The following is a 26,639-nucleotide window of genomic DNA, read 5'->3' as shown; positions in this document are numbered from 1 at the left end:
CATTGAAGAAAGTGCTCGTACAATGAATATATAATTTTTTTTTTTTATGGAAAGACTAAATAATTTCCTATAACTAATCTTGTAAAATCAAATCATACTTCTTATATTAATCGTATAAATAGAAAAACAAGAACTTAATAGAAATGATAAGTGATCTCTATCAACTTAACAAAAGTTTTAGGTTCGAACTCAATCTTAAAAATTCAACCGTACTAAATATTTGGAGGAAGAGTTTTACAACTCATTGATGTCCTACCAAAACTCGAGAGATTAATCCCTGTAATTGAATGCAAAGATATCCGATTTAAAAAGAAAAATATCTCGCAACATAGGGAGAAAATGAATGGAAACAAAATGTTAAAACAGACAAAATTCGAAGTAGGGAGAGGATGATTGATGACCTCTAGTCCTCCATATTACATATGTCAAATCTATCAAGATTCAAACAAAACAATTGATGCGGTGGGACTTGATCGATCCAAACAAATTTCATGCGGTTTGCATTCTATAAATAGGTTTAATTAGGAGAAAAGAGGCCATATCTTATTTTGCTTGTTATATACATTGCGAATTAATAACAAAGAAAATGGAAGGAATCAAGAACCCATCAGGTACTTCTCTTTTGGTACCATCAGTTCAAGAGTTATCTAAAGATGGAAATATTTCAACCGTTCCACCAAGATACATTCAGCCTAATCATCAAGACTTGATTCTCTCTGAAGTTGATACTAACCTTCAAATTCCAGTTATTGATATGTATAAGTTGCATTCAGAAGAACTTGGGAGTTCAGAATTGGTTAAGCTTCACCTTGCTTGCAAAGATTGGGGTTTCTTTCAGGTCTTTTTCTCTCTTCAAGCTTCAATATCTCAAATATAAGACATCTGATGATTTTGGGTTTCTTAATTGACTTTATAAATTTATTTAAATAAACACTAAAAAAGTTGATAACATTTTTAGCCTTCTGATTTGTCCTCGTAAGCTTAGCTCAGTTGGCAGAGACAATGCATAATATTTACAAAATTCAGGGTTCAAACCCTGACCACCGCAAAAAAAAAAAAAAAAAAAAAAAAAAAAAAAAAAAAAAAACCATGTGATTTGATATATAAATTGTCTTTTAAAACATTATATATGATATGTCAAACCCAAAATAATATCGAAGATTAAATTAGAGATTGAAAAAATTGAAATTGATATTCAATTGATAAATTTGATGCTTTTCTGTCATAAATTCAACTATTTGGTATTATTAATTTAATTTTTGTATATTCTTAATATACTATATAGTTGGTAAATCATGGTGTTAGTTCAAATTTGATTGAGAAAATAAAGTTGGAGATACAAGATTTCTTCAACCTTCCAATGTCAGAGAAGAAAAAGTTTTGGCAAACTCCCCAACATATGGAGGGATTTGGACAAGCATTTGTTATGAGTGAGGAACAGAAACTTGATTGGGCAGATATGTTTTATATGACAACCCTTCCTAAACACTCTAGAATGCCTCATTTATTTCCACAACTTCCTCATCCTTTAAGGTAACTTTTTTTTACTTATGTGTTTAATTTTTATATTAGATATATAACTCGTCCCCCTTAAATAAATGTTTTTGTATTGTAATGTCACTTTTAATAAACTCGATCAATGTTTTATCTCTACTCAATATGCGACTTGAGCTTTTTGTCAACATTGATTGCTCTTTATCATGCAGAGACACACTCGAGTTATACTCGCAAGAAATGAAAAATAAAGCTATGGTTATTGTTGGTCATATTGAAAAAGCATTAAAGATTAAGGAAAATGAAATAAGAGAGTTATTTGAAGATGGGATACAAATGATGAGGATGAACTATTACCCTCCTTGTCCTCAACCAGAAAAGGTTATTGGCCTCACAAATCATTCGGATCCTCAAGGTGTTACTCTCCTCCTACAACTCAATGAAGTAGAAGGTCTCCAAATAAGGAAAGATGGTATGTGGGTTCCTGTTAAGCCCCTGCCCAATGCCTTCATTGTCAACATTGGGGACGTGCTAGAGGTAAAAAAATTCATTCATATATCAAACAATTTATAGTACTCAATGATTTAAATAGAGCTTGTTGAATAAATAAATAAATAGCATTAATTCAACGTTGACTAAAGATAAGGTGAGGATAGAGATAGTGTCTGTTTGAATTGACGGTAAGATTGACAAAATTACGGTGATTTTGATGAAAATCTAAAGTATAATTCTAGTTTAAATGGTCATAGCCCATCGTGATTTCACTGATGTCGCTCAATCCAAACATGCAAGTAATAAAGTGAACAAATGATTAAAAAATCTCATTTGTGCAATTTTCCAGTTCCTTGAGAAAATATCTCTTGATTATCTAGAGTTTAGTTAGGACATAAGTTTTATCTATTTTCATCAAGAGATTGATTTCAAGTGTTCTAGATGAATTCGTTTCAAGTGTTCTAGATGAATTCGACCTTACCTAAAAATAATTATTTATTGCAAAATGTTTCATAGACACTCATCCATACCATTGACACCTGGAGTGAGAAGGAAATAGAGTAGTGAAGATGTGATAGATGTGACATGTTAATGATGTGATAGAAAAAGAGAGACAAAGAGAAAATGAAGTGTTGAATTAGTATATGGGAATCATGGATGTTTAACTATCATCATTGTTATTTATTTGAGTCAAACCACTTAATTGTTGGTTTGATATCAGATATAATGGAATAAATTCATGGATTGTAAAAGAGACCGAATGACGGCTAATAGCTTACAAACTCTGCATCAATTTACTTTGGAAAATGCTAACCAGTGCCTCTGGGCACAAGTTAAGGATGCTAAAAAAGGAAATTATATAATAGTTATTGCATTGAAAACTGTGTAATTAATACTAAAAAAATAAAAAACATTTTCTTTTATGATAATAATTTTCTTTTTGGCATTCTTAATCAGTACACAGAACACCGGTTAGCATGACCCCTTACTTATAAACTCTTTGTTAAAAGTAAATTCAGGTTGCAAAGATGAATAAATTATTAAAGATATTGCCATGGCATTTATATTTTAAAAATTTTGCACTGATATTGTTTTCTTTTTAAGATCTACTTACATCACACTTACTATTGGTTTTGTTTTTCATGCTTTACATCGAAAGATATTAACAAATGGAATATATCGAAGTATTGAACACCGAGCAATAGTGGACACTAAAAAGGAAAGGCTTTCAATTGCTACATTCCACAGCTTGAATCAAGATGGTATTGTAGGTCCTTTGGAGAGCTTAATCACTGAAGAAACACCACCTCGGTTCAAAAAAGTTGGAGTAGATGAATACTTTAAGAACTTCTTTGCTCGTAAACTTGAAGGAAAGGCCTTCATCGATGACATGAGAATAGAGCATGATGATTGAATTTGATAAATTATAGGGAATTAACAGAAATATACACAAATTGGAAAGTTTGTGTTATCATATATGGCTTTCATTAGTGCATGATATTATAAAATAAGAGAGTTTTGTCACTATAATAGTATAGGCTACCATAAGAATAAAGATGAATTACTCTCATCCTAATTTATGTTTGATGCATTTGCATTTAATTATATAATAATCCTATGTTCCTAAATACATTGTTTTGAATTCCGGTCTCAAATCACACCAATACGAAATATGATGTGTGGAGCAAAGGAAAGTAGTAACCAACAACAATGTGAGTGCAAGCAATAATCAACAATAACAACACCTAGATCTAATCTAGGAAACAAAGTGAAAAGCACAAACCACAAGCACAAGATAAAAGGAGAGGGAAGAGGAAAACAAAGACACCAAAGATTGTTCACCCAGTTCAGTCCAAACTTGACCTACTCTGGAGGAGAGATTGAACTCTCCAATCCACTATCAATGAGTTCTTACAAAAGAGATACAAAAGGGTTACAAGAAATTAACTTTGACAAGTTCACAAAGAACAACCCTAATTTCTACCCTTTTCTCCCAATCTCACCAAGAACAAGACACTCAATGATTTACACTCACCAAAGTGTTTACAATGTTTCCCAACCCAAGATAAGCTCTAATCAAAAACCCTAAACCCTAGAGTTACTCCCTTTGATTTCCCAAGTTTCTTTCTCTTCCAGCTCACCTTCAAATCTGCACAAGAACACTTAAATACTAGTCTTCCACTGATAAAATCGTGTCACGATTTCCAAGTCGTGTCACGATTGGTACGTACGTCACAAGGTACGACCAGTCCTTATCCTGGAAACTTAACGAGCAAGTTTGAAAATCGTGTCACGATTTCCCAAGATCGTGTCACGATTTGGCACCCTGCAAACCAGCTCACGGCATCACGAAATCGTGTCACGATGTCAAATTCATGTCACGATTTCTCTGTTCTTCCAGACCACAAATTTGAAGCCAAATCTCAACATACATATCCCATTTATGTTCCAAGCATCTTGTACAATATCTTTACAAGATCTTAACCCATACTTGAGTAGAAGGGTTGTTTTGAAGTTTTAGGGTTAAAATCTTTCATCCAGAGAAATAATTTTAGAATACTAGGGTTTATATTCCATGAAGCTAAGGATCCAACCCTCTAACATTGAAAAAGTAAATTCAAAGAAACCCTTACTTAGAAATATGACTAAAATTTATAACTTTGATAAATCCTTCCAATATGTAAAAGCTTTGTTTTCGAAGAAGTCGGACTAGTCCATATTTTTTATATAAAATTTATTTATTTTGATTCATATTAAGCAATATCTTAAAGGTATTTGTTACTCTGTATGTATCCTTTTAATTGTCACATTTGAATTATGCACGGTTCTTTAAAGAATGATTAGTTTGACTGATTTTAATAGTAAAAGTTATATCATTTGCTAAAATAATGTTATTAATAGCAGTTAGTGGGGTGGTTAAATGAAGTGAAATTCAATAAATAAATGTATATGAATGAAAAAAAATTACATTGACAACTATTTTGAAACCGATAAAAAGAATAGATGTGACAATTATTAAAAGTCTTTTTTCTATTTTTTCTTGTCTCAAACTATTTGTCCATTTTATATTATCAATACAATATTTATTATTATTTTCCACTAACATACTTTTATTTATTTCATTTCAATTATCTATAGCTATTTCATTAAGTATAATTAATAAATGTGTTTTATTTACTGAATAATACCACATATTTTGCCATTAAAATCAACACTATTAATTATTTTCTTTATAATCGTGTAAAACTCAAATGAAACACCTAATATGAGACAAAGAGTGTAGTTTAAAAAAAAACAAATTAATCTATTGGGGTTAACACAAAAAAGAATCAAAGCTAAGACCTTGACAGGAACATATTTTAAAGTACTAAACCAACAACACCAAAGACGGAAGTAGTTAGTTTTATGGAAGATCAATGTTATTTGAACAATCATTTATTGTGACAACTTCTTATACAATCAAATTATACAAAGGGATTTAGATAGTGGCACAAAAATCAAAGTAATAGAGAGAGAAAGTAGAAGAACAATGTGAGTATGAGAGAGAAGTTGTGACAAAAGTTGTCAAAAATGGTTGTTCAAATATAATTTCTCTTTATGGAAAATGTTAAACAACGTCTTTAGAACATTGGTTAACAAAATAAAAATAGAAATATTGCATTAAAAAATTATAAAAAATGATGAATTTAACTTTTTAAAAGTAAAAATATTGTTAAATCTTATACAAATTAACTACTTTTAAATTTCTTAACAGATGTCATAAGGACACACGTTAGCATAATTCTAAATCGCGAAAATTCACCATAGACAAAAGTAGTTTTATTTATAATTGAGACCACAAAGAGAGTGTGTGTTCAACCAAGATACAAACAAAATAGATTTCTCTTTCAAATCAATAATGCATGTGGTGGTCATTCGATAAAGAGGATAGGTTAGGAAAAACTAGGCCATAAATTATTACTCGTCTTATGTCTGCGAAAATAACAAAGACACATCTTGATAAAATAAAATATTAACAAAGGGAAGATGGAAAAATTCAAGAATCCATCAGGAACTTCTCTTTTGGTACCATCAGTTCAAGAGTTAGCTAAAGATGGAAAGATTTCAACCGTTCCACCAAGATACATTCAGCCTAATCATCAAGACTTGATTCTATCTGAAGTTGATACTAACCTTCAAATTCCAGTTATTGATATGTATAAGTTGCATTCAGAAGAATTTGGAAGTTCAGAATTGCTTAAGTTTCACCTTGCTTGCAAAGATTGGGGATTCTTTCAGGTCTTTTTCTCTCTTCAAGCTTAAATATCTTAAATATATGACATATGATTTTGGGTTTCTTGATTAACTTTATACATTTATTTATATAAACAAAGGTTGTTAACATTTATAGTCCTTCCTTCAAAAAAAATTTAGTCCAGTGATTTGATAACTACATCTAACATTTTCCATATCCTATAACAATATACTAACAAGTAACAACAAACTTATTTTCTTCGTTCCAAAATGAGCAAAAAAGACAAAATTTTATCCTAGTTAATCTTAATTTTTTAAAAAGCCATCTTTTTCAAAAAAAAAAAAAAATTTTTGATTATTCTCATGAAATTAAATGCAAATTACATACAATTTTCTCTCTTTTTCATTTTCTCAATAATCAATAACCAATGAAATTTTTTTTTAAATCTTCTCATGAAACTTATTTCAAAAAAAACACAAAAAGACATACTCCAATTTCTTATGTTTTAATTTTCTTAATAAATGTAATTTTTTTTTTTCCTAATAGACACACATAAAAACTAACAAAGTTTTTAACAACTTAACATGCCCATATTGCACTTGCATCACAATGCCTTTGTATTACGATGATCTATAGCTAAATATTTGCAATTACAATAGACATTAGACACACACACAACATCGGACAAACCTTGACACCACGGCCACATCAAACAATTTTTTGGGTTTTGCTAATTACTACCTCCGTTCTTAATTATAAGACCTTTTTGAAAAAATAATTTGTCCCTTTTTATAAGACTTCTTTGGTGTTTCCAAGTACATTAATTATTTTTTTACCAACATACCCTTATTTATTCTGCATTTTTTCTTCAATCAACAATAAATATTATATTGAAAACATAAATTTACTCTCTCTCTTAAGGATAAAATTGTAAAAACAATAATAATTATATACAAATTTAATACTACAATCAACTTTTTTAATCTCCCCAATTTTGTCCTAAGAGCGTTGGATAGAAAACTATTTGTCCTAAGACAATTGGTTAAGAAAACCATTACTAAAAATTTTGTCTTGAAAATATATAAGTTTGAACTTTTGTCTTACCAATAATTACACCACTTTTTAATATAAATTTATTAATTTTAACATTTTAAAATACACTCATTAACATTCTATTTTTTAAAAAAATGATAGTGTAATGACATGTCCTAAGGGGTAGTAATTCGTTGGGTTTAAATAATGGTTGACGATAATAAATTTAAAATAAATTAGTTTTAAATTATTAGAATATAAATATATTTCTTTTTTTTTTCTTTCGACAAGATATAATTCTTACTGTTGTAATGTAATTATATTGCATTGAATAATTAAGTGAAAGAAATGTAAATATATTCACATAAAATAACCATATAAAAAATTAATCCATTAATTTACAAAAGGTTGAATATGTTTTTAGTCCCTATAAATATATCAATTTTAGGTTTTAGTCCTTTTAAAAATTTTCTTCAACTTTTAGTCCCTATAAAATTTTCCATCTTCACTTTTGGTCACTCCTTTTAAATAAACTCATGTGTAAAATTCATACTTTTTTTATAGATAAAGGTACAATATTATATTATAAGAATATCTCTCCTAAAAAAATTAGAATTTTTTGAACAAAATATGAATTAAATATATGTAACAAAACATGAATTTTTTTCTTCCAAAATATTAAAAATAGATAATCATTGTAGTCCATGTAAATATCTTAAATTTTGGTGTTAGTTTTTTTACCCACTTTCAATTCTCTACAAATAACATACTTTTAGTACCTCTTTGAGTGGAAAAAAAACAAAAAACATGTAGTTTTATATTTTGCGTTGGCTAAAAAGTGGATAAAGAGACTAAGAAAATTTCTAAATTTTATAAGGAATATATTTAAAAATTTTAAAACAAAATAGTAGTATTAATTTACTCTTTTTTTTACAAAGTATTAATTCACTTTTTATTTTATTATACAACAGCTGATAAACCATCCAATCAGTCTTTCCTTGTTGGAGAAAGTAAAATTGGAGACTCAAGATTTCTTCAACCTTCCAATGTCAGAGAAGAAAAAGTTTTGGCAAACTCCCCATCATATGGAGGGATTTGGACAAGCATTTGTTATGAGTGAGGAACAGAAACTTGATTGGGCAGATATTTTCTTTATGACTACCCTTCCTAAACACTCTAGAATGCCTCACTTGTTTCCACAACTTCCTCTTCCTATCTGGTTCTCTCTCTATTTATCTTTGATTTGAGTTGAACTTTACTCGATCCTGAAAAAATTTATTTGTAAAGTGAGGATTGTTTTCCACTTATAAGCTTATTCTCTCTGGAGTAATAATGACAAAATAGCGGGTGATTCAACCAATTTTAAATGAGAAATACTTACATGATCACAACCTTGAGTAAAATATCATTGGACACACACATAACAAAAATTAAAACATGAAACGATTAAGTGTTGTGACTAAAGCCTCTAAGTAGTGATGTGACCAAATTGTTTATCTCTTAAGATAAATTTCTTAGATATCATTTTAAAATATTTTTGTTTGGCCCAACTCATATATAAAACCTAATTGTAAGGTGGAAGTTGCTTCCTTTATAAAATCATTTTTGGACCATATCTCATCCGGTGTGAGAGATTCTTTAACAATTTAAATATTTAAAGTACGAAGAGCGTGGTTACTTAGTCTCTATAACTAATTCAGTTAATTAATTTTATTTTAAATTATTATTGATGTAGACGTGTCAGTGTCGACTCGTATACCGTGTTTGTGTTTGAATCGTGCTTGCTTAACCTATGTTCTTTGTCATGCAGAGATACTTTTGAGCTTTACTCAACCGAACTAAAAAAGTTATCTATGGTTATTGTTGACTATATGGGAAAAGCTTTGAAAATGGATGAAAAAGAAATGAGTATGTTTTTTGAAGATGATGTCCAATCAATGAGGATGAACTATTACCCTCCATGTCCACAACCAGAAAAGGTTATTGGCCTAACACCCCATTCAGATGGATCTGCACTCACTATCCTTCTACAACTCAATGATGTAGAAGGGCTCCAAGTGAGGAAAGATGGTATGTGGGTTCCTGTTAAACCCCTGCCTAATGCCTTCATTGTTAACATTGGGGACATGCTGGAGGTAAAAAATATATATTCATTTATTAAACATTTTGTAGTGTCATATGATTCTAGAAACCCTATCGCTTTCACAATATATCTAGAAACCCTATCGCTTTCACATTGTGTAACTTGAGGATTTGGATTCTCTTTAATTTATTGAAAATTCTCTCAGGTTTTCTCAATTGAAATCTCAACCATCAAACATGTGAGCGAAATTGTTTGGTAAAATGAATGATGGAGATTGAAAATGGAGAAAACTTGAGAGAATTTTCAACGGAGATAATCCATATAAGTACTGTGATTATGTACCGTGTTCGAAATAAAAAACTTCTTTGAATTCTTTTTTCTTGTTTGTCTAGGTCAAAACACTTCTCTGAATTTAACGGTGAGAAAGTGGAATTAGGTATTTGAAAGTATAATTTTTTTTATTCAATTGGGTATTTATCATTTCACCAAGATGGGGTATTCTTGCATAGCTCCAATTTATTAGAGGATAGTTCTTTTGCCTTGAATATTTCATGGATCGAAACATGATATCGACGGCCGTCTCAATCAAATCGGAGGCTCTGCTATAATATTATAAATGAGACCCTAATAAAAAAACGCAATATTTTTGAAGTTCGTATAAACGCTTTATTAGTTCGCACACTTGATTAGCTTTGATTGAGGGATACTGGGTGGTATAAGAATGTATTAGCTTATTGCACATCTCCATGGAATAAGGAATTATTCACATCAAGTTGGTGACAGAACCAATGGTTGATAGATGCTAATGCGATTTCTAATCTGATAGTTGTAAATCTGGGTTGTAAGTTTGTTATGTGGGATTAAAGGGTGGAAGCATAACACAAAAACCTAAAGTGTTCGTTATAGTGTCAATAAGAACCTGATAGCATGGTTTGTGGTCAAGTAAGGTTGTTGTAACTCAGTTAGTGAGGAACACAACATGTAAAATATCATAAGACCAAAAAGAATTATGTAACTTGGGTTGAAAGAAAAGTTTTCAGGTTTATGTCTCTTAAAAAGCTTGAACCAAGAGCTCGTTGCATAGACCTGCTCCAATCAAGTTAATTGGATCAAATGAGTAAAGGAATAATGGTGATTGAATTTCATCCTTCACTCGGATGAACATAGAAGATTGAATAAGCATAGGCTTGTTGATGTTGAACTGCAACTAGAATTTGGCGAGGAGGCATATAATTGATAAGGAAAACGTTTGAGAAAAGTGTTTTCCTAGCATAATTCATATATATAACTTTCAAATCACTAGAGATTGTCATTTATTTTTACAATTTAGACCTAATTTTCTTTTTAAATATGATATACTTACATCACACTGTTTTATTTTTCATGCTTTATATCGAAGATTATGACAAATGGAATATATCGAAGTATTGAGCATCGAGCAACAGTGAACTCTGAAAAGGAAAGGCTTTCAATTGCCATTTTCCATGGCCTAAAACAAGATAGTATTGTAGGTCCAATGGAGAGCTTGATTACTGAAAAAACACCACCACGGTTTAAAAAAGTTGGAGTAGAGGAATACTTAAAAAAATTCTTTGCTCGTAAACTTGACGGAAAGTCATTCATTGATGACATGAGATTAGATCATCATGATTGAATTTGACAAATTGTAGAGAATAAACACAACTATGTACTTGTAATTGAAAAGTTAGTGCATGTCATTATAAAACCAGAGAGTTGTATCACTATATAACATAGTACAATGAAAATAAAACTGTTTAAATTTCATCCTAATCACTTTATAGAGTCTTGGAAGTTACACAAAAAAAGGACAATCTGGTGCACTAAAGCTCCCGCATATGTAGGGTCTGGGAAGGGTTCCACCATTTGGTGTATTGTACGCAACCTTACCCTATTTTTACACAAGAGGCTGTTTCCAAGACTTAGAAGTTACACAACATGTGGATAAATTGTTTGTCATGTAATCTCCAGGTTGTTCACTCACACACACACACAAGGAAATGAGTGTGCAGATAAGCTTACAAATCATGATCCCTCTATTGTTGGTACATCTTAGAGGGATGACCGTTCTCCTTTCGTTCAGAAGGATTTTTTAGGGATCGGTTTGGTTTTCCAATCTACTGTTTCCCATAGTCTTCTTTTATTTTTGCTTTATTTTTTTTTTCCACCGTTATGTTTGGCCCCGTCTTCTATTGTATTTTCTCTTTATTTATATATGATATAATATTAGGAGTATGTTTGCATATAACTTTTGATTGTTACGAGTGTCAACTTAGTTGGGATATGTCTTTCGACCAATTTGATGCATGTACATACTTTTGACTTACAGAAAAAAATTACAAATTAGATAATATTATGTACTTCATCTCTGCCTTTTTTGGCCTTTTAAGCGATATTAAAGCCACTGCTATTGTAAGTGTACCTTCTTTATTATCCCTATTGTAGGATAAATTTTGGCACTTTAAAAAAGGTTTTTTGTATATAATTCAATAGAAGTTTGAGAATAAGAGCAATTATAGGCCCTATGTTTAATAGTTTTTCTTTTAAAAGCATTGTCATAGGATGTATCTTTAATAGCGCTTACCTTACAAAGTGATATTAAAATGCCACTTTTTTTTTATTAATGTAGTTTGCAACCCAAATGCAGTCATATTCTTCTCAGATTGCAAATATAAAAAAACTGCATTCAATTTTTAATATCAAATAAGATTTCAATTACTGATTGATCTGAAAACTTGTCTAAAAATATTTATAATAACAATCATTTTGTTTAGTAAAAGTTGAAATAAATTAGTCATTTATTTCATAACAGTGGGAACAAAAGACATAAACTCATTGAGCTAACTTATATGTCATTCTCTATTTGTTTAGTCAACGGAAATATTATATCAACAATACTACAAAAAGATCCTCTCAAAGTAAAACTCTAGAAAAAGATATCCATTTACTTTTTACGAAACAAACTAGATTTCAAGAATAATATTTTTTTTAGATATATCCATTTTCTTTTACGAAATAAACTAGATTTCAAGAATAATATTTTTTTTATAAATAAACAAAATCATAAAGTCATTATAAACTCACACGTAAGTGAAGGTAACGGGATTTGATTCTGGTCATAATGTTCAGCCTAACAATTTTGATAATTTTATCGGTTAAGTTAGGAATTTTGGACTCAAGAATAATATTTAAATAAGAAAAATAATTTTTATCAAAAAAATCATAACGATTTTTAAAAGCAGTATAATTATTAAAAAAATGTCTTAACAAAAATATATTTTTATAGAAAAAGTCAAGCATGTAATAAGACACATGTTGAGAGAAACAAAAGAATAGATAAAACCCCACACATAAATAGGACTAAAATTTAAAAGAGAAAGCATTTGTTGACACCACATCCATCCAACTCACATATGTTCTCTCTTGATTTCTCTTCACTCTCTTTGTTTTGTGTCTATCTCAAGTGTAGGATTAATGGATGAGGGTTCTAAGTATCACCATATAGCAAAATTATGTGCATTTGCATGTTTATTTCTATTGTTGGAAGTGAATGCTTTATTGAATGATCAAGATTATATATCAGCCATTGGAGATCCTGGTATGAAAAGAGATGGCTTGAGAGTTGCTATTGAGTCATGGAATCAATGCAATGAGGTTGGAAAAGAAGCACCAAACATGGGAAGTCCAAGAATGGCTGATTGCTTTGATGTCAAATACGGTAAACATCAAAGTAAGTGACCATTTAAAATATAGTTTTTAATTATAAGTTTATTTGCATTGTTTATTTGAGTATTGCATTAATTATTTTTAAGATTTTTTGTGTCTATATCTCTCTAAATGGAAGAAATGGAGAAGAGATTAAATGGAAAGGATCTTAACTCATTTTGAAGCGGTTTAGGTCCCTATGTTTTTCCTTTGTGATTTTGATAGTACTATTCCCATGGTTTTTCCAACATTACGTTGAGCTATCAACGTTAATTGATACGATATCCAACACTCGTAGTCAGCATAAGTTTTCTTCAAAATTAAAAACAAAAATGGGCAAAAATGAGCTTGTAGACATGAGAGCGGATGGAATTTTTAAATATGGAGAGATGATTGTCACGTCAATTAATAATATGACTTAGTATAAATTGTGGAGGAAGTTGAAAAGAAGAGCAACACTTGCTTGATTATAATCACAAATATAAAAAATTTGGACACACATAATCATACATATTAATTAGGCCAAATACCTCCCTGAGTCCTTTAAGTTTTACGTTTGTTTTAGATAGATCATTTAATTTTCTAAGGTTTCAGATAGGTTCTTTAAGTTTCGAGTTTATTTCGGATAGGTCATTTCTGTCAACCTCCGTTAAGCCAAAGTTGTTCTGTCCGTTAAGTGGGTGAGGTGGTTCTCTCTCACACTTGACATCAATTTTTCCCCAACCAGATCAACTTTGCTTTAACGGACAGATCAACTTTGGCTTAACGGAGATTGATAGAAAGGACCTATCTGAAACAAACTCGAAACTTAAAGGATTAATCTGAAACCTTAAAAACTTAAAAGACATATCCGAAACAAACTCGAAACTATCTGAAACCTTAAAAACTTTAAGGATCTATCTAAATCAGACATGAAACTTAAAGGATCCGGAGAGGTGTTTGGCCTATTAATTACTATTATAAATACAAAGTGTGCTCTATCTAAACACACAATCATTCGCACAAATCTACCATTTTTATATGGTACATTTCTAATTATGGGACATGTCTTTATGCTCACTACCACCGCAAGCGTCGGCATTTGCGGCCAATTCCAACACCTTTGAGTTTTTTCAATTTTCGCCACATACAACCGTTTGTGGTTATCAACTCCTGGAACGGAAACCACACCACTACGTTAATTGATATTTTGGTCACATAATAACGAGATTAGTATTAAAATAAATCCAAGTGTCGCATTGGATTGGATAGATAATAAGAATTTATAAAAATAAAATAAAAATTGAGATACATTTTTATCACACTTTTCACTTTATAAGTCGGTTTTGTAAAGATGGATTATATTCAAATTTCAATAATTAGGACTTCAAAAAAGCTAACTTTATTTGAGTGGTTAGCTTGATATGTTTTGTTGGGTCTTGTTAACGAGTGTTTCGGAGCACTCTTAAAGCTTTTTAAATTAAGTAATTATTTTTTGAAAATGTCAAAGTTTTCAATTTCCAATGCAATGGGCTAAGCTCACGGGAACAAAGTGTGTGAAGAAATTACTTTGATATTTCTATCTCTATGTTTCATAAGACCATCTACAATGGTTAAACACAATAATACCATTCAACACCCACTTTTTCAATTCCCAACACTCCACATCATTTTCTCTCTCTTCATTCAACACTCATTCAATTTTTACCTCTCCAATGGTTTTTTCATTCAACACCCTACCCCACCACCTTTTATTTCTTATTATTTATTTAATTTTATATTTTTGTTTTTATAATTACATAAAATTAAAATTATCGATTATAATTAAATTAAAATAAAGATACACTTAATTTTTTTTTGTTTCTAAAAACAAAATTTATTTAAATAATTTATTTATATTTTCTTAACTTAAAATGCAATACAACAAACTAAGCACGCAACACACAAATAGCTTAAAATGCAAGACAACAAACAAGCACACAACACACAAGTAATTTATTTAGTACGATACAAATCATCTTCAATCATGAAACATTCCAAACTTTGTCCATATGTGCTTCACTAGATCTGCTTGCAATTCGTGATGAACATTTGGATCACGCAACTCGGATCTAGCACGCACATGATTTGCAAAAGTGGGTAACACCTCGGTCGAGTATGGTTGCTGTGTACTAGATCCACTTCCCTCAGATTGCTCAAAATCGGTCCAACGTTGAGCATATGTATCTCGTTCATCCTCAACAATCATATTATGTAATATGATGCATGACCTCATGATTATACCCAAATCAGCTATGTCCCACAAGCGAGCTGGTTCACGGATGATTTTAAATCGAGCTTGAAGCACACCAAAAGCACGTTCGATGTCCTTCCGACAGCTCTCTTGATGTTTTGCAAATAACTTATCGGGTTCACTTTGAGGAAGCCTAATTGATTTGACGAAAGTTGGGTAAGAAGGGTAGATACCATCAGCTAGATAGTATGTCATATTATAGGGACGTTGATTCACAAAGTAATTCACCCTTGGAGTCTTTCCCTGTTCCACATCATCGAACACTGGTGACCGGTCTAGAACGTTTATATCGTTCAACGTTCCCGGACATCCAAAAAAGGCATGCCAGATCCATAGATCATGAGATGCAACTGCTTCAAGAATAACTGTGGTGGTTCCCTTATCCCCCCTGGTGAATTGACCTTCCCATGCTTTAGGACAATTTTTCCACTCCCAGTGCATGCAGTCAATACTCCCGATCATCCCTGGGAACCCTCGCATTTCACTAACATGTAGTATTCTTTGAAGGTCATCTTGGGTTGGTGCTCTCAGATACACTTGCTCATACAGTCGTATGATTCCTTTACAGAATCTACGTAAGCACTCCAATGCTGTAGTACCTCCTATTTTTATGTATTCATCTACCGCATCTGCTGCCACACCATATGCTAACATTCGCATTGCTGTGGTACATTTTGCTAACGGTGATATACCTTCTTTGTTGGCGGCATCAACTCGCTGGGTGAAGTAGTTATCACTACTTGAAAGGTCTCCAACGATTCGAAGGAAGACATGTTTTTGCATCCGGTACCGACGACGAAACATTGCATCGTCATATGTAGGCTCATTGGCAAAGTAGTCGTCAATGAGTCTTTGGTTTGCCCCTGCATGATCTCTCTTTAAATATTTTCTACTACGAGATCCACTACCTTCCTCTATTTGTTTTCGACGCTGAATAAATCGGTTGACTATATACGTGTCTTCAGCATCACGTTTTTGGAAGTAGGCTTCCAAATCAAAAGGATCCATTGATAGGTTTTTTGGAAGAAGATATGAATGAGATTTGTGAAATTGAAAGTAGATTTTAATGAGACTTGTGAAATTGAAAGTAGATATGAGTCCCTATATATAAGTACATTGTGTGGTGGACATTGACGGATTTGAAATAAGTTATAGTAGGTGAAATAATGGGCACACAGTGGACATAATTATTAAAGCAAATAAGTCACGGGGACTAGACAACACTGACAATTATTAAAGTAAACATTGGGGACTAGACAACACTCTGATAATTATTAAAGCAAACACTACGGACTAGACAACACTGACAAATAATGGGCACACAGTGGACATAATTATTAAAGCAAATAAGTCACGGGGACTAGACAACACTGACAATTATTAAAGTAAACATTGGGGACTAGACAACACTCTGATAATTATTAAAGCAAACACTACGGACTAGACAACACTGACAAATATTAAAGCAAACAGTCGGGACTAGACAACACTGATAATGTTGACTGAATACAAACAAATATTTGATTAAAATTAATTTTCAAACAGCTCACGCTCCAAATTCTCCAACAGCTCCTTCTTCCGGTCATCGAGATGCTCTTCGTCCCTTAACTTTAGATACATTTTCATTTTTTTAGCTTGAGTCTTTTCTTGCAGCAACTTGTTTTTCTGTTTTTTCACCAAATTTAACTCTTTCAATTGTTCAATCTCTTGCTCTTTTAATTCTTTGAATTGAACCCATTCCTTTTCCACCTTCTCCAATGTCTCGCCCTTGCTTTTCATTTTACCTTTTTTTTTAGCTGCCTCCCTACCCATTGGACGAGCACTAGATCCTACAGAGTCCTCGTGAGATCTCTTAGATCCACTACTCCCTGACCCTACATTTCCTCCCATCTGACTACCATAACGTGGTTGATCACGGAGAGCGTGCCATTCTTCTTTCAAAGTAAATTGAATATTCTTCCCACCTGCAAACAATTCCTGCGCTTTTGTCAAAATATCATCTTCCGACCAACCGCTTCCTTGCATACGCTTAGCGCTTTCATAAGCACCAATCCATTTATTTATTATTTTGCTCATATAATTAAAACGGTTTCGGCAGGCAACTAGATCGCGGGGAGAATCGAATGAGCAATACTCATTACAATACTCAGCAATTTTACCCCAATATGTTTCTCCTCTCTGGTTTCTCCCGACAACACTGCTTGTTCCATATTTAATCCATGCACTTATTAGAACCAAATTTTGTTGAGTGTTCCATGCTGGTTCCTTACTTCTCTTGCTCTTAGGAGTTGAATCTTCTCGAGTGACTTCATCAGAAACTGCCATGCCACCAGGAGTTATTTGTGTTGAAAATTCAGGATATTGGGTTGCATCAACACTAGGAAAATTTTCGTTCCCCATTGGCATATAACCATTAAACGGGGGTGTTTGAGATGGATATCTCATCATAGATCCATGATATGGATGAAAGTTTGGAACAGAGGATGACTGGTTGAAATTTGGTGAAAAACCAAAATTAGGTACGTTTTGATGTATGTTTTGAGGACGTTGGTTATAAAATTGATTTGGATTTGGATAATTGTTGGGATTTTCGTAGTTATATGGGTAATTAGAAAAATTTTGGGTGTTGAAATGGTTATTATTGGGATCCATTTCACAAAAAATAAGATTAAAACTTCACTTAGTTTGCTAATAGAAAGATAATAATAAGATGAAGATAGTGAAAAACTTGATTTTTTTTTCTGTGTCCAAATCAAATGATCCAAGTCTCTATTTATAGAGGAAAAAAAATCATGAATTTTGGTATTTTTTTTTTTTTTTAAAATTAATTTACAACGAAATAATTGAGGTCAAATTATTAAAATGATAAGAATCCGGACAGCCAATTAAAACGTGCCACGTGTCCTTATCTTTCAAAAAATCATTTTCTCTCTCCGCGCTCTGCACGCTCACGCGCCCTGTCGGCGCGTGTTGCACACGCGCCAGTTTTCAGCCAATTCCGCGCTGCCACGTGTCCTGCCCGGCTTTGTTCAATTGTGTTGAATTGGTTCACCTTCTCTCTCTTCTCTTCCCTCATTCAACAGCCTTTCAACACACCATTGGAGGGGAAATTGATGTTGAACCCATCATTAAACAAACCATTGCATATGGTCTAATATATGATAATTAATATTTTTTTTATTAGATTTGATTGATATGCATTGACATTGTAAATGTTTTTACACCGTCAATAAATCAAAATTGTTTGGTCACTAGAAATATTTGATTTGATCAATATCTTCCTTAAAAGTAATACAAAAGATGATTTGTCATTGATTGATGGTGCAAAAAAAATTACACAATCACATCAAAATTAATATCTTTCTGAACTTGGATAAATTTTATGATCACTAGCAGAAAATATGAAATTAGTTCACAAGGTGCAAGAATGGGAGAACAGGTTAGGCATATCAAGCAATAATAATGAACTCCTTTTGAAGACAGAAAATGCAGACATTTATGCACCTAGGAAGGAGTTATACTTAGGTAAAAAATGTGAGGTTTTAGATACTCCAAGACCATGGCAATTTTGGATGATAATGCTAAAAAGTGGAAACATGGATACTTTAGCTGCAATTTGTCCAAAAAATGGCTTCAAAGCTGAGCCATTTCCACAACATGATTTTCCTTGCTTTGGAGAAGGGTGTATGAATATGCCATCAATGTACCATAATTATACACAAGTGTATGGTATGGAGAAGATCATGAGAGGAATTTTCTATGGTTCATGGGATTTGAATGCTACTAATGATGCAAATTTAGGTTATATGAATGATACTTCTTATTACTCTGTGACTTGGGAGAAGGAAGTTGGTAATGGAAGTTGGATTTTTCACCATGTGTTGAAGACTTCTTCTAAATATCCTTGGTTAATGCTTTATCTTAGATCAGATGCTACTACAGGATTCTCTGGTGGTTACCATTATGAAACTAGAGGCATGACAAAAATTGTACCAAAGTCACCACATTTTAAGGTAAGATTCACACTTGATATCAAGAAAGGAGGGGGTCCAAGGAGCCAATTCTACCTCATGGACATGGGAAGTTGTTGGAAGAACAATGGAAAGCCGTGCGATGGGGATGTCACATCTGATGTAACCAGATACAGTGAAATGGACATAAACCCGGAAGCTGAACCGTCGTGCAAACCCAACCATCTTGAACAATGTCCTCCTTATCATACCTTCTCAAATGGCACCCGAGTTCACAGAACCGATGCGACCAAGTTCCCCTATGATGCGTACCTTCTCTATCGTGCTCCAGGAAATGCAATGTACTTGGAGAAACCGGTGATACCATCCGATCCGTATAGCAACCCGCAGCCTCAAGAGATACTCCAAATTTTGCCGCACCCGGTTTGGGGCGAATACGGATATCCAACAAAGAAAGGTGAAGGATGGATTGGTGATCCAAGAACTTGGGAGCTTGATGTTGGAAGACTCTCTCAATCTCTCTATTTCTATCAGGCAAGTTCTCATGTTCCTTGAAATTTTCTTGAAATGATGATTCAAACAACTTAAATTATGAGTTCCACTATCAATTTTGGAATGATCATTGATGAAAGTAGAAGAAATGAGAAATGCTTCGTATTTTTTATTAACAATATTTCTTGTTATTTAATGCAGGATCCAGGTACTGAACCTGTGGAGAGACACTGGCCATCAATTGACTTAGGGACTGAAATATACATTAGTGGTGGGCAACTAGCAGAATGGACAGTTAGCAACTTTGATATTATCATCCCAAAAGAGTATGCTTATTGAAATTTCAAGATTAATTACACGTTTAGCTCAGCAACACTGCAGCTTTGTAGCTTGTGAGATTTACTTATTAGTCAATTTTATAATGGCTAAGTTCACCTATTGTCATGTTTTAGAGCAAGTGTATGATAGCCATAGCAACATATCCTTCACAATTTAAGGATCAAATGTTGTAGAAAGTTGAAATAGAATTCATTTACAATTTTAGGTTCTCCTTTTACCATGGATAATTTATGCATCAAAAGATGGAGAGAAACAATCAAATTTTTTATTAATTAATTAAATGATGTACATATAATTACAAGGATGACATTATGAAAGCAGAAATAGAAAGGAAAAAAAAAACTAAACCCAACTAAAAGTTAACCAACTTTCTTCACTCCTAACTCAGACAAAGCAATTATGGCAAATCTCTCTGAGAACTCCTAATCTATGTCAATCCATACTGAAAGCCTGCAGAATGCCTGTGAGCAGCAACGGCTACTGCTGCAGCACCAGCTGCACCAAATTGAGATTGAGCCTGCAACAATTTTGCGTCAATAACGGTAACAGGATCGTTAAACAGATCATTCTTGCCCTGTTGGCGGTATGGATTGGTGTTAAGATCGATAGCTGGCCTAGTTGGCACGTTACACTTCTGCGGTGAGTGTTGATGTTTGCCTTGTGAATTATCCTTGTATGTTTCTGGTGTAGTTTTTGTGCTAGTTTGGTGCGCGTGTGCAACCCTTTGGAAACAGTGGGGAGAGATTGCTTGAGGAATAGCATTTTGGTAGAAGATCCTTGCGTCATAATTATCTTTTGTGCTTCTTCCATTGTCATAGAGAACTGGCCCTGTAACTCTTCCTGATTTGGCTGTGAGGAAAGAAAACCGGTTAATAATTAGATAGAGAACAGAAAAATGAATGCAGCCTTCATCAATCACATATGTCGGCTTTTACCACAATATAAATGTCTGCACCATAACCGCAACTGCAACTTAAAACCATGGCAAGTACCATGCCACTTATATAGTTCATACCTGCTGGCGCTCTTGGAGGTGGTCGTAAACCCTTTGATTGACTTAGAGAATTTGATTCTGCAGCTCTGGGAATACTGAATGCCTCTTGTGCGATTTGTCTGTTCGCATATGGAGCAAAAGACGATTGTGTACTGGGAGGAATTGTACTAGAGAGAACAGTGGACCTGACAAAAACAGAACAAAAAATATATGATTATATGACATATTCATCCAAAAGTATGAAGTTTAAAAAAGCAACCAATATCAACATGCAAACCAACGCTTTTTTTGAAACGACCAAATTTTATTGACACAGCTCAACCCCACGTACAAGACGTAACAAAAGTAAATCAGAAGACTACCAAATTCAGGAAAGAAACAAAAGCTAACTACAAACCTTAGACTAAAAACAACAGGAAACTAAGGCAAAACTCCAGAACACATGGAACAAAAGCCACCACCAAAAATCAAAAACAGCAGACTTAAAACCACATGACCAAAAGTGCACACACCAACCCAGGGATTACCAACAAGCCATAATAAAATCAATCAATCCTCCAAGCAAACAATGATATATAGCAAAAATTGAAGACAATAACTACAAAGCCTTTCATGGTTAGTGCATGTCATTCTTACCTAGGAAGGGAGACATGCTTCCTTTCTGGAGGAATCACCGGGCCACATTTACCATTATTCTCCTCAAGATAAGCAAATTGCTTTCTAAATTGGTCTATTGCACTGCAAGGAAAATACATCAGTCAGTAACAAGCAATAATTGTGCAACTTTGTTACATTGGGAAAAAAAGATAAGCATTGTTAGGCTGACCTAGGGTACATGAAGTTTGTGCCTTCAGTTCCATTAATGTAATCTTTAAGCAGCTGAGGATGATATTCAAGTATTTCCCGATATATTAGTTCCTTAATATCGTCTTTTGACACCCGCCTTCTCTCAAACTCAAACTCCATTCTTGAAATTGACTGAGAAGAAGGTTCTCTCTCAATTTTTGCCAAACCCTTGAAGAAAGGATCAGCTAGTGCCTGCAAACCAAACACGCAACGGTTTCTTTCCGATTTATATTGAAAAAAAGACAAATTCCATACAAAGATATTGAAAAACACTCTGCTAGATAGGGGAGGCATAACCTATTCCATGTTAGATGAATAAATACCTCTTGGGCTGTTGGTCGATCCTTTGGATCAAATGCTAAAAGCCTTTGCAATAGACGAAGGGCCAATGGATCAGCATTTGGAAATTTCCGTTCAAATGGCACAGGAAGTTTCTTCCGCATCTCCATCAAGTACTTCCTTGCCTTCTCATTTCGAACCTACAAAAAAGTTGAATAAATTAATCATCAAACACTAGATTTTTTCATGAATAAAAAATAATGACAAGCACATGAGAATTAAGATTAAGTTAAAAAACAAAAGAGTGGTCCATACTCCAGAGATAATTTCGGGTGGTGGTGTTCCAAGAAGATCAGTAATCAAATCTAATTGATGCACAATACTTTTACCAGGAAACAATGGCTTTCCTGTAAGCACTTCCGCAAAAATGCAACCAATGCTCCATATATCAATTGCAGGTGTGTACTGCACAAAAAATGCTAACGATATCAGAATATTAAAGATGAGAAATTACACATTTCAACCAAACCACTTCAGGGAAACAGGACAAACCGACACAGTTACCTGAAGGACAGATAAAATCAACTTCCAGGAGAGATAAATAGTCCTCCCTGAACAAGAATTATTATAATCTAGGCATTACTCTTAACTATTAAACACACAGAAAGCATTTCATACAGAAATAAGTGCAACATTTTTACAAGTTAGGCAAACACATTTTCAATTTCTCCTTATTTGATAAATATAATCTACCACAGAGAAAATTGGAAAATGTAATGATCAACAGAAAATATACCATTTTGCTGACATAAAATCTCATGAACATTCCAATCTTTCTATGACTAGCTGTTAAAGTCTAATGTCATGTCATGTCATCTATATGCCTTCCTACAAGTGTAAGGACTTAGGTCCTCAAAAAAGAGAATCGGTAAGATTTTATTCAATTTCCCTTCATCAACAATTACTCAACTTTTACATGCCAAACATCCAAAATGAACATGATACTCAAAACGCTCCACTCTGCCTTACACTCCAACCTCAAAATGTGGATGGTTTCAATAATAATAAAAACCTAAAAAATGTGGTTAGATTTTAAATTAAAATTTCAGGGGATTCACATAGTTATGAGTGCAATAAATCAAAAACTCAAACCTTAGAAAGAAAACCAGTTACAAAAGCTCTACATGATATGCAATGACAATATCCAGAAAATCATTATTATTTGTTCAAACTTGTATCAGTAAAGAAGTCAACCAAATAGCTTATTGTCAAAGCTGAGAACAGATGACCTCGTAGCAAATGTTGTGTCACAGACTATAACCATGGATGGGTTAAATACAAATTTTTTAGACAAACTATACCTTAGCAAAGAAAGACCCGCATAGTTCAGGGGCTCTATACCATCTTGTAGCAACGTAATCCTGCAATATGCAACAAAAGAAAGCTTTGAAAACCTCAACGTTTTTCAAAAACAATCATAACTTCCACATGCTCTATTAAAAATTCAAATCGAATAAACCACATTACCGTCCAAAAAGTTGTTGTTGGGGTATCATTGAATGCAACTCTTGCCAGTCCAAAATCACAGACTTTGAGTTTGCAGTTTGCATTTGCAAGTATATTCTTGGGTTTAAGGTCTCTGTGATATACATTTGCTGCAGTAGTACGGAAAATATTAGCGATTAAGCACCGCGTTTTATTGAAACATGACACAAGGGTAAAAAGAATACAAATAAAGGCCAAAATGAAAGAGTAAAGACCTGTATGCATAAACTTCAGTGCACGAAGCATTTGATAAAGAAAAAACTGTTGGTGTTCACGAGTCAAGTCATCATTAGCTTTGATGACTTGATGGAGATCAGACTCCATGAGCTCAAAGACAACATAAATATCTTTAAATTCCCTCTTTGAAGGCGGCAACATAATCCGTTTAATCTCAACGATATCAGGGTGTCTTAAAAGTCTTAGCAACTTGACTTCCCTGAGGATTCTAATGGCATCAGAGATATGTTCAAAAACATCATGAATCTTCTTGATCGCAACTTTTCCTCCAGTGTGTGTGTCAATCGCTGCACAAACAACTCCATAGCTACCTTTACCAACAACTTCAAGAATTTTGTATCGGTTGGCGTCTCCGTAATCAGTGAAAAACTTTACCTCTTTAACATCCTGCACGTCAATAAATTTCCAAAATATTATGATCTATAAAACTCTTCACCAAAGCTAGAAAATAACTCAAATCAACTGGTAGAGAAAAATGTAGGAACCAGACATAACTACATACAAGATGATTAACCTAGTTGAAGCATTATGATTTCACAAAACATCACAGCAAAACCACAATAATAACCACCGGACACACTTTCGATCAGAAGTATCAATGCTATGGCCACTGAATAATATCCATCCTTACAAAACCACAATTAAACAGTGATAACTACTGCTCAATCAAAATTCAAAACTAGAACCTCTATCTAAACTAAAATCACATAAAATAGAAAACATAAAATCCTAAACTTCAAATCCAGCAGCCACTTTAAAGCAAAATAAAGCAACAATTTTTACAACAAAATTCCCTATAATCAAACACAACTGCTTTTGACAATTACATCCTTAACCCAATTTTAAACAAACAAATAAAAATATCATTTTTCACACACCCCAGTTTCCAATTTTCCATTTTTTCCACACCATCAAACTCCATATCAGTCCAAAACACAGTAACAAACCCTAAACACAAAAGGGTCAATCTTAAATTCAAAAATCATAATAAAAAAACAACCTTCTTGAGTTGATCTTTCTGCATCTTGTTCTTCTTTCTTTCAGGAGAAAAAGATCAAACAAGTAATGTTACTTTAAAACCTAGATCGAATTTTACGCTGACAGTTGAAAATTGAGCAAAACAAAACGAAAATTCCGAAATTGTTGTTCCGATAAGGTGAAGAGTTGAAGAAGAAGACGTTGAGGTATTGCAGAAGAAGAAACGCGTTGAGTTCAGAAGATCTGAAGAATTCAGAGAGAAATTAATTGAGAAGAAGCAAGTACGAATATTCCAATTTATTCATTTCTTTGTTAATTTGTTGTATATATAAGATAGGAAATGGATTAAATGTAATAGTCAAAATTGACCAGATTTTAATTTGATCTTAGCCATTTGCTTTGCTTTAATGGTCAAGATTTCATTGACGGTGCCAATTTATTTAGAATTTCCATGCTACAACTACTTTAAATTGATAGTGTATGAGTCCCGTGACCATAGCTCAGTTAGTAGGACAATGCATTATTACATATAAGGGTTGGGATTCGAACTTCGGACATCCCACTTATTCACCTTATAAGATGAATTTAAGTCAATAGGCTACCTGACAATGCATTATTATATGCAAGAGTTAGGGTAAGAACCCGGACACCCTACTTATTCATCTTATAAGATGAATTCAAACCACTAGATCAACTAACAAAGAAAAATGACATTGTATGATATTCTACGCATAGAGAAACCGTAGTAAAATAGAATCGTAATATTGGGTGAATCGTAATACCAATCTTTTGTATTTATCATCATGATGATATTTTTTTAGTTTTTGTAAAATTAATTCATATTTAAGTTGGTGCTTTTATTTTTTTTGTTTAATGAGAAAAAATAAGACAAAAAAGGAGAAAGAATATGCTGGAGAAAAAAACCTAAGTATAAGAGCATGGAACTCCTATGACATTCGCAAGAAGGATTAGCTCAAGCTTAATTAGAGGATTGTTGGCAATCACCAAATTACTAGTAGTTCTAGCGTCAAGTTTAGCAAGAATGTCTGCAATCATGTTACCTTCTCGAAAAGTATGATAAAGTCTCTCGTAATAATGATGTGTATGAAGGGATTAAAATCAAATATTCTATTTCAAAATGCGTAAAGTTTGCCAAGAATAGATCAAATCAAGAATGATCAAAGCAAAAAAAAAAAAATTATATTTGTAATAAATAAAAACAAAATTTTATAAAAACTAAAAGTAAAAAATGATATATTTGTAAATGTTGGGGACATTCGATAATAGTGTGACTCAAGGTATGACATTGTCATTTCAAACATTGGAGATCTCACATTTTAGTATCTATACTCGCTTTGTTTTGCATGTGTAACACTCTAATTATCATTTATATATGTGCTTAGAATCCACATACAATAATGTAGGCCCTTAGCGTATAGAGTTACTCTAGAAAAGCTTTGAATTAGTAGTCAATAGATATTTGATACCTAGTCGTCTTAATCGTTAGAAGAATTTCATTTTTCTTTTTTGTCGCGTGAGCGGCTCGCGATTATTGCGTCTCTTCCACGTGTGCGTCTTGAGTCACTGGACGCACATTGTTTTTGTGTCTCATTTGCGAGTGTGAGATG

At 32.8% G+C, this 26,639-nt stretch overlaps 3 protein-coding genes and 1 pseudogene across 4 annotated transcripts; 3 read left to right on the top strand and 1 right to left on the bottom strand.

Annotated features, from left to right (window-relative positions):
• Positions 1-535: 535 nt before the first annotated feature.
• LOC25487167 (protein SRG1) lies at positions 536-3,628 on the top strand. The gene is made up of 4 exons (XM_013609028.2): positions 536-838; positions 1,286-1,533; positions 1,707-2,031; positions 3,146-3,628. The coding sequence occupies exons 1-4, from the start codon at positions 587-589 to the stop codon at positions 3,398-3,400; spliced, it is 1,080 nt and encodes a 359-aa protein (XP_013464482.1). The 5' UTR covers positions 536-586; the 3' UTR covers positions 3,401-3,628.
• Positions 3,629-5,945: 2,317 nt separating this feature from the next.
• On the top strand, positions 5,946-10,869 carry LOC112419137 (protein SRG1-like; annotated as a pseudogene).
• A 1,880-nt stretch (positions 10,870-12,749) lies between these two features.
• LOC25487164 (uncharacterized) lies at positions 12,750-20,474 on the top strand. Of its 2 annotated transcripts, none has more exons than XM_039830674.1 (3): positions 12,750-13,083; positions 18,727-19,835; positions 19,995-20,474. In XM_039830674.1, the coding sequence occupies exons 1-3, from the start codon at positions 12,828-12,830 to the stop codon at positions 20,130-20,132; spliced, it is 1,503 nt and encodes a 500-aa protein (XP_039686608.1). In that variant the 5' UTR covers positions 12,750-12,827; the 3' UTR covers positions 20,133-20,474. The 2 variants fall into 2 exon arrangements, with proteins under 2 accessions (XP_039686608.1, XP_039686607.1); XM_039830673.1 differs by having other exon boundaries at positions 18,724-19,835.
• LOC25487163 (mitogen-activated protein kinase 19) lies at positions 20,389-25,325 on the bottom strand. Its single transcript, XM_013609022.3, has 10 exons — positions 25,034-25,325; positions 24,012-24,420; positions 23,779-23,906; positions 23,613-23,672; positions 22,567-22,716; positions 22,296-22,451; positions 21,953-22,164; positions 21,763-21,864; positions 21,148-21,311; positions 20,389-20,981 (listed from the first exon to the last, which is right to left on the bottom strand). Exons 1-10 carry the CDS (start codon positions 25,055-25,057, stop codon positions 20,560-20,562), a joined length of 1,827 nt encoding a protein of 608 aa, XP_013464476.1. The 5' UTR covers positions 25,058-25,325; the 3' UTR covers positions 20,389-20,559.
• Between the last annotated feature and the right edge of the window lie 1,314 nt (positions 25,326-26,639).

Source organism: Medicago truncatula, chromosome 2 (genome assembly GCF_003473485.1).
Source record: "Medicago truncatula cultivar Jemalong A17 chromosome 2, MtrunA17r5.0-ANR, whole genome shotgun sequence".
NCBI classification, from domain to species: domain Eukaryota; kingdom Viridiplantae; phylum Streptophyta; class Magnoliopsida; order Fabales; family Fabaceae; genus Medicago; species Medicago truncatula.
The sequence above is the reverse complement of the archived record's forward strand: the minus strand, read 5'-3'. Positions and strand labels throughout refer to the sequence as shown.